Source organism: Octopus sinensis, linkage group LG5, assembly GCF_006345805.1.
Source record: "Octopus sinensis linkage group LG5, ASM634580v1, whole genome shotgun sequence".
Lineage (NCBI taxonomy): Eukaryota > Metazoa > Mollusca > Cephalopoda > Octopoda > Octopodidae > Octopus > Octopus sinensis.
Window position 1 is genome coordinate 121,199,126 of NC_043001.1, and position 17,208 is coordinate 121,216,333.

Here is a 17,208-nt window from a genome sequence, read left to right on the forward strand (position 1 = left end):
CACACACACACACACACACACACACGTATGTATGTATGTGTGTATGTATGCATGTAGGTATATATATATATATAATATATATATATATATGTGTGTGTGTGTGTGTGTATATATATATATATATATATATATATATATATAAAACCTTTTTGCTTGTTTAGCTATTTCTTCCTCTCCGTGAAGAAGGAAAAATCATTATCAATCTTTGATGGTTCGTTTTTTCCATCTGCGAATATGATGACATTTAAACCCGTTTGATTGATAATATGTGAACCGGTGTTGTGTGTAATTTGTACTTGTTAAAATTACGTTAAGTATCAATATTCAGAAATATATATAAACCATAAAACGTTTAAAAATTAATATCGAAAGAAATTCCAATATTTAAAATAAGATTCGTTAGAATCGATGGAAGAATCTCTGTTGTCATCAAAATGACTCATAGCCTGGCACTGCTCCAATAATTCACATTAGACATTCATCGTTTTATAATTCCTACAAATCTATTTCGATGGAATTTGGCCGCTGCTCTCTGAATTTAGAAAAACCATTAATATGTAATTTATTATATTAGTAATTTAAAATATTTTAATATTAATTGGTTGGAGAAAACCAGGGTATTTATGGAACAACCTGACTACGAATCGCTGCGAATTTGTGATTAGGTTTCGATTTCTGAGCGAAGTGGCGAGGCTATTTCTTTTTCTTTTTGTGTCCATGGCTTTCGGAAAAGAAAGTATAAATATATTTTAACCCCTAATTCTATCTCGTTTTATATATATATATATATATATATATATATATATATATATATATATATATTATATCGTAATAAAAATTAATCAACACAATTCATATATACTTTCAAATATCTTATATTACGATTGCTGAAGAGAAGAAAGCATCGGGTGAAATGAGTCTAAAGTTTGGACCTTAATTGCTAATTGTAGTTATTTCATTTGACTCTACATCTGCCCTTTTTTCGTTCATCCACTTTCCCATAATGCTGACCACCCCATCGAGATATATGAACAAAAGAAGTCGCGCTGTTCATTGCACCGTATTCACCCTTTTTCTTCTATTTCTATTAAATACTGTTCTAAGAAATTTCATAGCAATAATTATATAATGCAGGGATTAAAGAAAAAGATGTTCATGAATGAGTGAACAATGGAACCAAGAAAAACAATGCTTTTAATTTCACTTCTTCAGACGTTATTGAAATTTTGGGGAAGGACAGCTAACATTTTTAACAATTTTTATAATGAAATACTCAAATTTGAGGATGTTTTAAAGTGATAAAAAATGCTTCAAATATATAAATACATCTATATATAGATATATAGATATATATAAAAATATATATATTTATGTATGAATTGAATACGTTATGTCCCAGCATGCTTTGTAATAAAGGTACGCCATATTGAAGGTGGCGGAAGTGCAGCATGTTTTTCATTTGACCACAGAAAACACTCAACCGGAAACGGAAGTGTAAAAGCATGTGCGCAAAGCCGATTGGTAAATCAAGAGATGCGCATCTCTTTGTTGACTGATGAATGGACACACAGACAGACAACTCCTCTAACTACTACTACTACTACCACTACTAATACAGCTCTCTTTGGATCTATCTTACTCTTTCCTTCTTTTTTCCTTTTCCCTCTCTTTTTATTATTTATTGAAAACACTGTCACTACTACTCATTCGAAAAATATCTTTTTTTCTTAACAAGTACATCCCATGTTTCCTCCTCCTCCTCCCCTCCTGCATTGGCGTTGTTTCTTCCTCTTCTTTTTCTTCCTTACTAAGTGACCTTACTACTGTGGTAGGAGCGAGCAAATACCTCCTACTCCGTCAGCCGGTCACTGCTACTGTTACCACTCCTCCACCGCTGTTCTTATCTCTTAACCGACTCTCCTTTATTTTCCCCCATCTTTTTTGGATAAAGTGTCATAACGTCACTGCCACTGTCACTACCTCCTACCTCGCTTCACACGGCTTCTCCTACCACCGCTCTGATCAGTACTCCCACTGCCAATGTCTGGTGCCAGTAGTCCTACCATTGTGATACTAGGCAGCACCAGCACACACCGACGACTACTGCTACCAATATCTCTGTAACGTAGGGTGGTGGTAGGACAGTGTTGTGTCGGGGGGTGGTTAGCTTCCCCTGCCACTCTAGGAAACGGATTGCAAGAAGAACATCAGCTGAGTTAGCTCAAAGCCCCTCACTGTGTGTAGAGTATCCTGTGTTTTAGGGAGATCTTTCCTGCCCCCGTCGTCTCAATTTGTAGTGAGTCTAGGTGGGAGGAGTCCTGGCTTCGCAAGGCTCTGTGTGTGTGCCCGGCCTGGCCACAGTCAGCCCCGTGCGGGTCAACAGCAGGCCGTGCCCACCAAGGTCCGGCCGACATGAGCAGCGACAGCAGGCCAATCAGCAATACCAATCACAGCGGGGACAACACCACAAAGCCCCTAAAATGAACGTGAATGGCTGCCCGCATCTCAGTGCTTTCAAATCAGCCAAGGGAACCGAACCATTCCGGATAATCCATGCTTACTTCATTGCCTGTTCGTCAGCTGATGCCCGAAGAATCAAGGTATGTACAAAGATCTCGCTAATATGCTCTAATCACTAATTTTCGACCCCTGTCTCATCCCAACCATCCACTGCTATACCTGGTCCTGTCCCCTTCTGCATACATTTCCAAAGGGTTTCCGCAAACTCTCTTCCAGTCGCCTCATCCGGATGTTGTTGTCTCCCTGATCGAGGCAATCCGATGATGTCTCTCTCTCTTCAAACTTCACATTCAAACACATCTTCTTTCTTCTTCGCTTCATTCACACTATATACGCATTTATACATACATCATAATATACAAATATATATATCCGTATGAACGTATATATACATATGTGGCTGGTCGTATTTCTTGCTTATTAACTTTGTTCTTTAAATTATTGTCATGCATCACTTCACTTCCTTTCATTTCACACAAATATGTTCGTCTTTTTCCCCGTTTTGTCTAATAAATAACAATTTGTCTTTGAAATCGTAGAATTTTTACAGATTTCGTCACAGGCTGCGATTTTGTTGTGTGCATAAGTGTATATATATGTATATATATATATATATATGTGTATGTATGTATATATATATATATGTGTGTGTGTATATATATATATATATATATATATATATATATATACACACACACATATATTCGCCTGTGTGTACCAATAACTTGTATTATTTCACATAAATCGCTTTGAAATCTTTTATATTTCACACATATTTTGATTGTTTCTCGTGAATCGAAGTAATATATATAATATTGTGTGTAGTTTATTGTATTGAGTGCCTATATTTTCGGATTGTTTACACTGTTGTGTATATATCCTTTTATATGCGTGTGCCTATGATTTGTAGTAAATTTATTTCAAGGGGATCCCTTTCTGCATTGTCATCTAAGGGCCACAGTTTCCTGTCGCTGTCTCTAGTTTTATTTATTATACTTCATAAAATATTTATTGTGGGAACACCTGAGAAGTAAATATAAAGGGGATACACAAAGGAGGCAGATTCGATTAAAATCGGAAGGTAAAGAAAAGTGTATAGACGTGTGTATATATATACACACACACACACACAAAGAAAAACATACTATATGTTAAAGGATAGCATCCACATGACTATGTCTTATAGATATATAAACATCAATGAAATGATATATATATATACATGTGTATATATATATATATAGAGAGAGAGAGAGAGAGAGACGAAGACATACACACACACACACACGTGTGTGTGTGCGTGTGTCATTATTTTGCTATCTGTAGAAAAAGTAAATAAATTGATAACAAAATAAACAAAAATAAAATTATGTGGAAGGTGATTAGTTAATAACAAAGTAAAAATTATTTTCCCGTTTGTTACAATATTACATATGTGTGCCTGTAATATAATAAAATTATATATATACACATACATACGTACATATATATATATATATGTGTGTGTGTGTATAATAATTACTTGTACCAGTGATACTTTTTAACTTCAAATGCCCCCCCCCCCTCTACTTCCTATCTTTGTCTTCTTGAGTCGCAAGACTTCCTTTATTGATTACAAGTAAACAATGACATTTCATTTTATTTACTATTGATATATATATAAATATATATATATATATAACTTGTTAGTATAATAATTATAATAGTAATTTCTGGTAACTGATTTAAAAAAAAAATCACTTCAATTACAAAAGAGAAGAAGAAATATATTTGATGAAACGATACAAGTTGAAAGGAATTTCCTGGGCTTTTTGGCTGCAATATCTTCAGTTGTTACTAAACGGAGGAGATAGAGCTCATCTTTCAGCTCTTTCTTTAATTAAGAAAATATTTTTTTCTCTTTCAACTGAAAAGATTATAAAATTTGAGTTATTTTTATTTTTAAAAAAAACCCAATAAAAGACTGGTTTCTCTTTATCAAAACAAATTATATTAACGTTATGTATTTTTATTGACACATTTTGGACGAAGTTGTGTTTATTTTCCACATTCCATCCACACATCAGTGCAGCATCCATTTTCACGTTGCTGAAGGGTCAAATCTATTCAAAGCTTCACTCTGGATGGAACTTCGGATGCTGACAGACGAGGCGTTACGCTTGATATAATAATCAAGATTATTTATCATCGTCGCTATTTTGTTTTGTACTTTTTTGTTGTTGTTGTTCGTCGAGAAAGTCGACCTGTTTCGGGAAAGTGGTAAATACAGGATGTTATGACGTTTTCTGTTTGGTCGCAATTGCTATGAAACTCTTCCCACACGGAGTTTGAAACCGGATCGCTCACACACGTTCAAAGAAAACTCCCTTAACGTCACACCACATTTCACCAGTGATATTAATAACACTAATGAAGGAATTATCACAGGTGTATTATTGATATACATCTTAATTAACAAATGCCGTAGTAGTGTGTGCATTCGGCTATAAATTCTTTGGAGAATTGCCTCTGCAATTCGGTTTCGATTCTTACTTGAAATCGTTTCACGCCGCTTATATTGCAGTATGTGTAGAAGGCTAGGTCTATAGGCACACCGATGAACATCACAACTTCCAATCTCCTCATCTCCCTAAAATACCATGTTATAATACATTTTGTGTGATTTATTTATGCATATATATATAATTAATGTGTATATATTATTTTATATTATGTAATATAATTTATATTTAATATATGTGATATCAAATTATTTAAAATCAATAATAATAATAAAAATAATAATGGTTTCTAATTTTAAAAAAATGATAAAACTACGTCAGATCGGTTTGGATAAAGGTCTACAATAAAAATAACGAATGGTAATGAGTCAACAATTAGTGCTAGGTCTGTCTCCGTCGTTTAGGTCAAATGTCAAACAACAGTTCGTCTTTTCGATTTCTCTTTCTAATCATTTGACGACCATTTTATTCAGGTGTATTTGAATTTTAAAATATTGCTATGCTTCTCTTATATAAATGCTTTGTTGTCTTAACTGGTCATGTCGGCAAATAAGGATTCGCTTGTAATGTAGTTGCTGAGAATAAGACTCGAGGTTTGACTGTAGAGAAAGTGTTGGCTTACAAAGAATGCTCTGTTGACATACTGTATGAGAAGATCGGCGATACAGGGATCTCAGTGTGGAAGGAGAGTATGTTTGTAAAATCACATAGACTGTGGATTTATAGGTAGATAAGCTTAGTGTTTGGAAGGACATTGACTTTATCAAGTTGACTTGTTTGACTTGAACGTAATCTCGGTGTGTGTGACTAAGAATCCCCCGTTCTTGAGCTAGGGCTATATGTAAACAGAGGTAAGGTTTCTCTGCTTGTCTAGGTTCTTCTGCTCCTTAAACTCTATGTAATAACGACAGTTACACTAAGAGGTTTCCGTTAATCGAGAACCAAAATTCGTACCCGGCGTCGATTCTCCGAATTTCATTTCATTTCACTTAACTAATTAATTCGCATCTATTGAGAAAGACATGAACATCATCCAATTAACTATTTCCCTTGCTGTTTTGAGAGATCTCTTTAATATACATAGGAAGCTGTATTTTTTTTTTTTTTTTTTTCGTTTCATCTCACATATGACAAAAATGTCTCGGCAAATGCATGACCATCACAGGCGCTTCCCACCTGCAATATAACAAAGATGGAAAACATTATTCAAAAATAGGTTAAAAGCATTTTTTAAAATCAAATCTTTTTTTTTTTTTTTATCTAATATTATTTCATACAAAGATATTTTCCCTGCATCAGAAAACCTAAGTTTAATGCACAGTGTAAGGATAAATGCAGACAGCATTTGTCAAAATTTCCATTTTCCAATCTCATTGCTTGATTTGTTTTGCTAAAAATTGTCAGCCTACCTAAGGTACACATTTTGAGGCAGTACAGAGGTGAAGATGATAAGCACCATTCTAAAGGAATATGTGCTAACAGGAGCAAAATGAACCCAAACAAGTTGGTAGGTTTGTAGCTTGAGACATGAAGTTAATTCCATGCTGCCAACTAGTGCTGTGAGATGCTGGTTAATTTACTTGGGATCTAGTTTGATTTAGGACTCTAGATAGAAGCTGGGATTAGGTTATAAACAACATGGCTAATCTCATGCTAAAATAAGCTGAGAGGAAACTATTCCTGAAATGTTGCTTAAAGGGATCAAATGGCAGGTCTGTTGGCTTTTATCCTGGAGATATTGGTAGCTTCTAGAAATCCCTGTTGTAGCAGTGCTAGTAAGGAACATTGCTAGTTGAAAACAAACTCTACAGGCATCCAGTCATGCCTGAGATGCTGATGAAGTCATCCAGTCATGCCTGAGATGCTGAATCTATCAAAAGGAGTACCCTGAAGCTTCCTTTTGACTGAGAAGGGCAAGCAGTCTTACCTCTGTCTGGTGGTTATAGCAAAACTGGTTGTGAATGGACACAGTTGAAAGACCTGAAAATAGGTTCTTTCCTCCTCAGCTAAGCCTTTTTGCATATCCTTCTTCGAGAGAAAAGTGAGGGTGGAGAAGGATGTGTTACCCTTCTGTAACATTGTGGAAGAGTAAGTAAGAGTGGCATGTATGGCCCAAGTGGATATATTTACTGCTAGTGTATGCCTCTAGGCCAGAGAATACAACTGGTAAAGGGCACTTGTTCTTGAAAGTGAAGTTATCCTGAATCTGTAGGGTTTCTTTGATTGACTGAAGGTAATTATCCCTCCTGAACAAAACCATTTCCTTGTTGCTGTTACTACTTTCGTTTTTGTTTTATTTTATCTAAACCCATCAGTTTTTTTTTTATCCTTCTCATTAAGCCCAATGTTAAAGGGCTTAATCATAATAAAAGATTATTATTATTAATAATCCATACTATCATAAATAGGATATCTTGGAAGCCTTGCTTGATATTGTTGGAGCGTTTTGTCTTTAATTACTAAATGTTATCTTACTTTACTACTCTCAAACTGGCTCAGGCAAGAAACAGAAGATTGGAAGGCATTGTCACAGCCAGGTATTGTCATCTTTATCTTTACCTTTCTCTTCTCCATGTTGCTATTATTTACAGAGAAAAATTTCAATTTTTATCTTACAGGCTGAGAAGTGTCTCTGTCACACCTGCCATCAAGGCTCTGTAAGGCTCCATGCTTGTTTAGAGTGTGTCTTTTTTGGCTGCTTCCAGGCAAAACACATCCATGACCATGCAAAAAACAAAAGTCATAACCTAGGTAACATTCTGAAATTTTTTATTAATGCTATTTTATTGTATATATTTCTTTAATATTCAACTGGGCTTTCTCTTTAAAGAAGTTGCTATTGGAAACTGGAAACCTTTTTTTCATACTGTTTCCAGAATGGATGAAATTTGGTTGATTTTAGTCAGGTAAGTAGAGTGGTGTAGTTGATTCTGAAATCTTGATATCAGCACCATTGGTCCAGTACCTTAATGAATCAGTGGTTGCACCTCTCACTCAATTGTAATTTAAAATTCCAGTATCCTCATTTCTTTTGTTTAGTAATTGTTTCCAGAACAACAACAAATATATCACCTTGTGTCACATTCATTCATTGATTTATTAAGTTCCAAATGTCAGACAATTTTAATTATCTGGTTTCATTTTGTTAGTTTAAATTTGCAATACAGGTTTCAGAAAACTTTCAACTAGCTGGCCATTGACTGCTTAAATTTTGGATAACAGGTTTACAAGCCAGGGAGGGAAAAAAATCCCACTCATTTTTTTGCTTCTGATTAAATTTGCTGTTAACATTGTTATTGTAAAGGTGATAAAGTGTCAACTTCTCAGTTGAACTTTGTTTATATCCCTTGAGTAAGGCACTGTTTCATCCTTTCTCACCTTTCTGTGTCTTAGCCCAATTCATTTCGATCTTCATTGATCCATTTACTTTTGTTTATTTTGAACTTTGAAATGTTTTGAGCAAGGTTTTTGTTGGCTCAAAGACAATATGATTTCTCATTGCATGACACTGTACAGTGTAGCATGGTGTCAACAAATTAGACTGATGCATAACTTGGATACTTTGCCTATTATTTTCTTTTTGACCTTAAATGTTATTGTTTTGTTGACTAAAAAGGGTGGGGTGGGGGTCTATCCTTTGATTTTATATAGAAATAGCTGAATGACTCTAACTGTTATCATTCTCTATTTTCAGCTGTAGACCTTTCCTATGGAGCTGTCTATTGTACCCCTTGTGGGGACTATGTTTATGATAAAGAATTAGAAGACTTAGCCAAAGACCAGATCAGGAGATCAGCTTGTTCACTAGGTAAACATTTTCACTCAGTATTTTTCTCATACACACATGTATACTGTCAAATCTACATCATGGATCTCTTTAATAACCTCTCATCTCTTTTAATAACCATTCCACAGCCCCTTGTCACTCATCCTGCTAACACATCTCTGTTATCAAACATCACTGTCAGTCACATGTCTATCACTCATACTGCTGTTACCCATGTTCCTAGGACCCATACCTTTATCTCTTGTGTGCCTATTGCTCATCTCTCAATTTCACCCAGCCCTTTTCTCTCTGTTCATCATACAATGCCTCCACTTTAACTAACACTCCACCTCTTTTCGTTTTTGCTAGTCTTGTTCTCATAGCCATCTTAAGGCACGTGCTTAAGGGACTTCATCAAGTATGCATGCACTCCATACATTCCACCTTACATTCCCTCATTGACCGTCAACATTTATTCATCTTTTACTATCCATCATTACCCTCACCCCTATCGTTAGTGTTGGTGCCATAATAAAATGCAGTCAGTGCATTCTGTTAAGTGTGGTATCAAAAGGACCTCTTTAGTCTTGTTGGAGATGGAACAACCTCCCTAATACTGATGCCACAAAAAAATACTTGCAGTACACTCATTAATGTGATTTTTGTTAGGAAGGACCTGTAGCTATAGAAAGCAAAGCAAAAATGAAACTTAAAAGTGAGGTGTCTGTTCCTCTGACTCCTCAGCATTGTAACAACCAATCCAGTCCTTACCAGCATGAAAAGCAAACATAAAATAATGATGATCATAATGATATGTACACATACACACACACACACACACACTCTATATTAACTATCCATCTTATCTCTTTGAGTCTGTGCATTCCTAATCTTTTGGAAGTGGATATTAACAATGATGTAGACTTTGTCTGTTGTGCAATCCAACAATTTTGTTCTTAATTCTTGGGGTTCATGACTCAAATCTTTACAATGGCTATTTATTTCCTATGGGAAAAAATAAATTCAAAAGCCATTTCCTCTGCTTGCTGTGGATTAATTCATTGAAAAGACAAGTCATACTGTAAGAATAAAATGATTGCAGTCACCATACAATTTCTTCTGGCTCTACATTCTGAGTTCAAATACCTTACCCCTTTTGGGATCAATAGAATAAGTACCAGTTGTGCACTGGAATCAATGTAACTGACTCACCCTCACTCCACCGAAGTTTTCAGACCATGTGCCTATGGTATAAAGGATTATTATTATAATAAGCACTTTACTATATGATTCTGAAAAAGCATATTGCCAGATGTATTATAATGTATATTTGTATTTTGATGACATTTGGACTGTGTGTTTTATGAGTTCAAATACCAACTGGGTTGACATTACATTTCATCATTTTTATGAAGATAAAGTATTATAAAAATATTAACAATTATATGTTGGTATTGTTGATTCAATCATCTGTCTACCTCTTTTTCGACAATATTAATCCCTTTACCTAATAAAAAAAACCCATTCTTTTTAGATTCAAAAGTAACTAAAATTTATCATTTCAGGAATCAAAGAACAATTTTCACCGTGGGAACCTGACCAATGTGAAGTGGATTTACTTTCCAAAAATAGAAAAAGGCTAAAAGTAGAAGACAACTCTACTATTGGTAAGTTGAAGGGTTAATTTTTTTCCATTTCTTTCAAAATTTAAACCTTTACATTCATCATTTTCTTTCACACTTTTGTCTATCTTCATCCTTTCTTTGATTTGACCTCCTTTCTCACCCTCTTCCTCTCTCTCTCTCTTTTCTCCTTTTGTTTAATGAGTGAAGTTTATTTTTGTTTATTGCAATATTATGAGAGATTCAGCTAAGTAGTTTGATGGGGGAGGATGGATTATTGGCTGAAGGTTTGTTAGTTGATCTCCTGTCACCAGCACTATATTGTGTCTGTGGCAAAGACACTTCAACTTTTAATCACCCTGATCCATTTAGTGGTAAAGAGGCACCATATGGAGCTAGTTTCCTACTGTATAGGAAGCACATTTAATCACTGTTTCAGTAAATTGCAATGTTGAACTCATTTTTCTTATGGCCAACAGCAAGCCTTTCTCTTGCATACCTTTCCTTGAATAAGAACTTGAAGATAAAGTCTTCACTGTTTTCCCCCAAGACATAATAGTTATAGTTTTATTGCATTAATACTCTTGAGGGAAAAACTTAAATGCCATAATTTTCTATTTTCTCTCTTACCACATCACATGAAGGCAAACTATTCTGTGCATACTTAGCTCTTTCATTGAGGAGCAGTGTATGATACCTGACCACATTATTCTGTTATTGTAGTCATGTGTCTTAATCAGTTCTAAAGAAAAACAATTCTTTTATATATACTGTGTGCTGGTGTGATTTCTGTATTAGGTAATAAAATTCATGATTGTTGGTCAACTGGTACTGGTTTCAAAATGCTTGCCTACCCTTTGCCAATGACAGCTGAGTGTCAGAAACTAGTTTAAGACAGACCTAATTGGAAAAATTAGTTAAAACTGCAAGGTAAATGCATATGAAGCTACAAGTATTTCCACAACTTGTAGATAGGCCATTACCAGGGATTACCAACTTGATAGGTTATGGAATGTGTTTTTTCTTTTGCTTTTGCTGTTTGTTGTTCATGTTGATGATAATGATCCTTTTAAGATTTCCTTCTGTGGAATTTTTTTTATAGGTCTACGAGGTCTCATTAACCTGGGAAACACTTGTTTCATGAATTGTATTGTCCAAGCCCTGACGCACACACCAATTTTAAGGGACTTTTTTCTAGCTGATCAGCACGTCTGTCAAATGGATAGTGAAGCTCAAAAATGTCTGGTGTGTGAAATGTCTCGTCTTTTCCAGGAGGTAATGGTTTATTTTGCTAATCCATTAACTCAACAGCTGCAGGTTTCAAATACTGACGTTGACATTGTGATGTTTTTGGAAGAAGATAATTTCTTTTATTCTACTATAAAGCTGTAAAATAGGTAGTATACAACTGGCAAGTTAATCTACAACTAAACACTTTCTCATTTACATGTTATTTAACTCTGTTGATTACGTCCCTTCTTTTCATTATTTTAATCAAAGATACATACTAGCTTCAAAAACAACCACCCATTCCTTCCTTTTCGTTTTTTCTGCAAAGCCCATAACTGAGCTCAGATCCTATGGGGAAACCTCTTCTCAATAGAAACAGAGCAATGGCTCCCTAGCTTATTTTGTTATGGAACCCTTATACAGTTTTCTCAAAATCACAAAACTGTGTGGAAATATGTCATAAATATAAAGTGTTCGTGATACTCTGTAAAAGAGTTTGAACACTCTGGACAACCACTGTTATTCTGACATTAAACAAAACAAAAATTGTTTGAGTTTGAAGGAATTTATCTGGATAAAAAGAAACTTAACTAACTTCTTATTTTGAAAATGGTGTAAATCAATTTTTTTTCATAAAATACATTTTTATTGAATTTTATCAAGGTACTTCCCTCATGTTGCAAAACTCCAGGATTTTTTCATGGAGTGCTGGGATTCAGAGAAGGTCATATGAAGAAATAGTGTCATAGAGGGCCCTATGCAACAAACAGCCTCATTTATTAATTACGTTTTCTCTGATAAAAAAAAGTTGAGGGTAGAAGATTTTACCATGCTACAGACATTGATTTGGAGGACATTACAAATGTCAACTAGAGACCAGCATTTAGTATACACAGTCAGTGTGTGTAAAACCGGATTACCAGGAAACCAGTATTTTGGGACTGTGGTGCTGGTGTTGGTGGTGTTAATGTTGACTAGAGCAATACAGAATTGAACTGAGTGCATTACAGTTGACATTTAGCTTTATCTTCCTTGATTCAGAATTCATGTTCTATTTGGGATGTTTTAAAAAGTGCCAATAATCTTTCGTTCCTTCATTCATTTTATATTCATTTTCCTATGCTGGCATACAAATGATACTTATTTGAGACAGTATTTTATGATTGGCTACTTTTCCTATCTCCAACCCTTACAAGTAAGGGATTTTTATTCCACTATTTTCAAAGCAAGAACTACATCAACAATGTATGCATGACAGCACCTTTTCTTTGCTCAGATGGCCTCATGTAAAGAAAGCAAATGATGACATGCACAGATTATTACAAACACACACACACACACTCATGTATGATGGGCTTCCGTTTGGTTTCTGTTTTCCAATTCCACTTACAAAGTATTAGTCAGCCTGAGGCAATAGAGAAGGTAGGCTTTCTTAACCACACAGCCATAACTACACCTACTATACATTATATATTAACTATTAATTCACTCAATTATTTCTTCCATACTGTGTAAAAGTAGTTGTGGCTTTCCAAGCAGTAGTTTTATCTTTCTAAATTCTGTTTGAAGTCCACCATAATTTCCACATAGCCATTTACTCTGCTAGAAAAGAGACACATATATACCCTAGAGTCAGTTCATTCATTATAAATCATTTCTCCAAAATTGTGGCTTTGTAAAAAAAAATATAGGATATCAGTGTTATGCTGAAGGCAAATTTGTTTTTATATGCTTTTTATTTCTTTAATACTGACATGAATTTGAGGAAACTTCATTGAGGCAGTATTCTGCACCTGGATGCTCTTCCTGTCTATCAAGTAGGGTATTTTATTCTGCATTTTTATATGTTGAAATGCTGCAGGACATTTTGTTAAGGAATGACATAATATCACTACTGTCTAAGCAGTATCAGTGGGAAGACGTGTAGACATACACACATATATATACATGTCTTTTATTTTTATTTGGACTTACTGCCCACCTAGGTTAGTTTGTAGAACATAACATTGCATTTTAACAGCTGAATCCCTTTTCTAACACCAACCGCTTTACAGAATGTACTTGAAGTATTTTATTATGGTATCAATACTTGAAAAATTTCTTGTCATGCCTTTGACAGGACTAAAAGGTTCCCCAAACCTTTTACTGTCTCTACTTGATCTGTAACCATTTAACAGCAACTTCTATGTATATACAACAGGAAGTTTACATACATTTTTTCATCATCATCATCCCTAGCAGTTGAGGGAACCCGTGGAAAAGGTAGACCCAGGAAAACCTGGGACGAGGTGGTGAAGCACGACCTTCGAACTTTAGGCCTCACTGAGGAAATGACCAGAGACCGAGACCTTTGGAAATATTCTGTACGTGAGAAGACCAGGCAGGACAAGTGAGCCCAGCCCACTTATGAATGCCTTTCCTCCCTTGGACACAAAGACCGGTTGAGGCAAGCGAAGTCGATATAGAACCTCATCCGACGACAGACACCCATCCCAACCCCCCATGCTTGCGAAGACATGTTGGGGCAAGCGAAATCGAAACCGAATTGAACCAGCCAGGATCCCTGGCCTGGTGGTACGTAAAAAGCACTATCCGACTCGGGGCCGTGGCACGTAAAATACTCCAATGCGACCGTACGACAGGCACCCATGCCAACCCCCTTTGCTTGTGAAGACATGTTGGGGCAAGCGAAATCGAAATCGAATTGAACCAGCCAGGATCCCTGGTCTGGTGGTACGTAAAAAGCACTATCCGACTCGTGGCCGTGGCACGTAAAATACTCCAATGCGACCGTACGACAGGCACCCTTGCCAACCCCCTTTGCTGTGAAGACATGTTGGGGCAAGCGAAATCGAAATCGAATTGAACCAGCCTGGATCCCTGGTCTGGTGGTACGTAAAAAGCACTATCCGACTCGTGGCCGATGCCAGCACCGCCTCGACTGGCTTCCGTGCCGGTGGCACATAAAATACACCAATCTGACCGTGGCCGTTGCCAGCCCCGCCTGGCACCTGTGCAGGTGGCACGTAAAAAGCACCCACTACACTCACGGAGTGGTTGGCGTTAGGAAGGGCATCCAGCTGTAGAAACATTGCCAAATTAGACTGGAGCCTGGTGCAGCCTTCTGGCTTCCCAGAACCCCGGTCGAACCGTCCAACCCATGCTAGCATGGAGAACGGACGTTAAACGACGATGATGATGATGATGATCATCATCATCCTTTAACACTCATTTTCCATGTTGACATGGGTTAGACAGTTCGACCAGAGCTGGCAAGCCAGAGTGTTGCACACTGAGTTTCAGTATGACATTGGTTAACCCAAGGGTATGGTAGAAGACATTTGCTTAAAGTGTCACACAACAGACTCAAACCTGAGACCCAATGGTTGTGAAGTGAATTGTATAGCCATGCAAGCATGCCTGTGCTTATAGCCATTCTCTGATAATTCCTCCTAGATTTACAAAATTAAGCATTATTTTAGACAACATTTAGAGTTTCTTAGTTTTGGCTCTCTCCTGGATGATGTCATAATTTAATATTGCCCACATTGAAATATCCTTTTTAATATTTTTTCCAGTATTCTAATTTATTCCTCAAATACTTATACCTAATCCTGCCAATGTTGATTTTTGTCTTTCGACCCTCTAGAAGCAATAAAATAAGCACCAGTTAGTCACTTTAAGATCAGTTAACTCTGCCCACAAAAACTGGCTGTGTGCTTCAGACAAAACAAAGTATTGCCTTAAAACTAAAGATAATGTAATTTTAATTTCCTAATATCCTTAAGAATGGTATGATCATCACACAATCTGATAATCCTATGTAAGAATTTATTGTATGTATTTTATCACTTGGTATGTTATCATTAAAATATACGGTACATGAGAAGTTATGACCAACATGATATATGGAGTTACAGATGTAAAAGTCAAGTATTAAAAGAGATAGAACATGTAACAAAATATGTCTTTTTATTGGAATATTATGGAGATAATGTTCTACAAAGAATGTTATTATTAGGGTAATGGATTGGCTGAATTGTTAGAGCATTGGAAAAAATGCCTTGCAGTATTTGTTCCAGCTCTTTACATTCTGGGTTCAAATCCCACTGAGGTCAATTTTTGCCTTTCATTCCTCTAGGGTCAATAAAATAAAGTACCTGACAAGTTCTGGAATCAGTGTAATAGACTAATCTTCTGCCTCAAATTTCAGGCTTTGTTCCATTGCTAAAAACAATTATTAGGGTAGTAGATTGGCAAAATTGTTAGTGTTAGGGGGGAAAAATGCCTTGCAGTATTTTTTTCCAGTTCTTTATGTTTTGAGTTTGAATCCTGTCAGGCCAACATTGTCTTTTATCCTTCAGGGGTTGATAAAATAGATACCAGTTAACTACTACTGTTGATTTAATCTCTTAGTCTCTCCCAAATTTCTGATCTTGTACCTATGTAAGAAATTACCTGTATTAAAGTTGTGGATAGCCGGAGTAATTGAACACTAAATAAAATATCAAGTGCTTCCTTTTATATTCTAAATTACAATACTCCTAACTTTGATTTTGCTTTTCGTCCTGATAAGGTTGAGTAAAACACAGTCAAAATGTGTGGTCTTATACCTATACACATTTTGACTTGTTTCAGTCATTGCATTGTGGCTGTGCTGAAGTAATACCTTTAAATTATACAAATCACCCCAGTACTTTTTTGCTGGTCCATTAAGGTACAGGGAGATAAACAAACAGCTCCAGTTGTCAAGTGCAGGAGTTGGGAAAGACAAGACACACTCTCTCTCTCTCTCTCTCTCTCATACACACACACACACACAATTATATACAACAGGCTTCCACACATACTTCCAGCTACCAAATTCACTTAAAAGGCATTGGTCAACCTGTGGCTTTAGTAGAAGACACTTGCCCAAGGTGTCACACATTTAAACTACAAGTTTCCAAAGTGAACTTCTTAACCACACAGCTATGCTTGTGTCTACATTAGAAGCAATTATTATTTAAAACGTTAGAAAGTATTGCAGTAACAAATATTGCAAAAGATTATTATTGTAATTCCTTTGCTGTATTTCAGTTTTATTCTGGTAATCGTGCACCACACATACCATACCGTCTGTTACATCTGGTGTGGACAAATGCTCGACATCTTGCTGGCTATGAGCAGCAAGATGCCCATGAATTCCTCATAGCCGCATTAGACGTCTTACATCGACACTGTAAAGGTAAACATGTACACCTTACTTTCATGCTTTTCTTGATTGTGTTATAACCTCTCAAAATGTATATTTTTCATGAATCACTGCACTTCCTAAACAAATCAAATTTCCTCTTAAGAGATGAACCTATTAACTTAATAAATTATTTCATGATGCTGATGTGTTTCAGTAACACATGCTGAAATGATCCAAGTAGATGTAACTAACATGTGTTAGAAACAATAAAAGTTTATTGATTTAAAGTATATACTATTTATTGATTATATTGAAAAGATGAAGTAGTAGTTGATGTGAATTAAATCAATGACTGTGTCACATATACACATCAGTGGCTCTTACTTTAAAGGT

The 17,208-nt window shown here is 35.8% G+C and overlaps 1 protein-coding gene across 1 annotated transcript in view; it reads left to right on the forward strand.

Annotated features, from left to right (window-relative positions):
* Positions 1-1,621: 1,621 nt before the first annotated feature.
* LOC115211641 (ubiquitin carboxyl-terminal hydrolase 22) overlaps positions 1,622-17,208 on the forward strand; it is a 39,748-nt gene continuing 24,161 nt past the window's right edge. The window contains exons 1-6 of the mRNA XM_029780274.2: positions 1,622-2,600; positions 7,640-7,772; positions 8,716-8,829; positions 10,353-10,454; positions 11,512-11,684; positions 16,719-16,866. Coding sequence (XP_029636134.1) covers positions 2,481-2,600; positions 7,640-7,772; positions 8,716-8,829; positions 10,353-10,454; positions 11,512-11,684; positions 16,719-16,866 — 790 coding nt within the window. The 5' untranslated portion in view covers positions 1,622-2,480. The remainder of the gene's footprint in view (positions 2,601-7,639; positions 7,773-8,715; positions 8,830-10,352; positions 10,455-11,511; positions 11,685-16,718; positions 16,867-17,208) is intronic.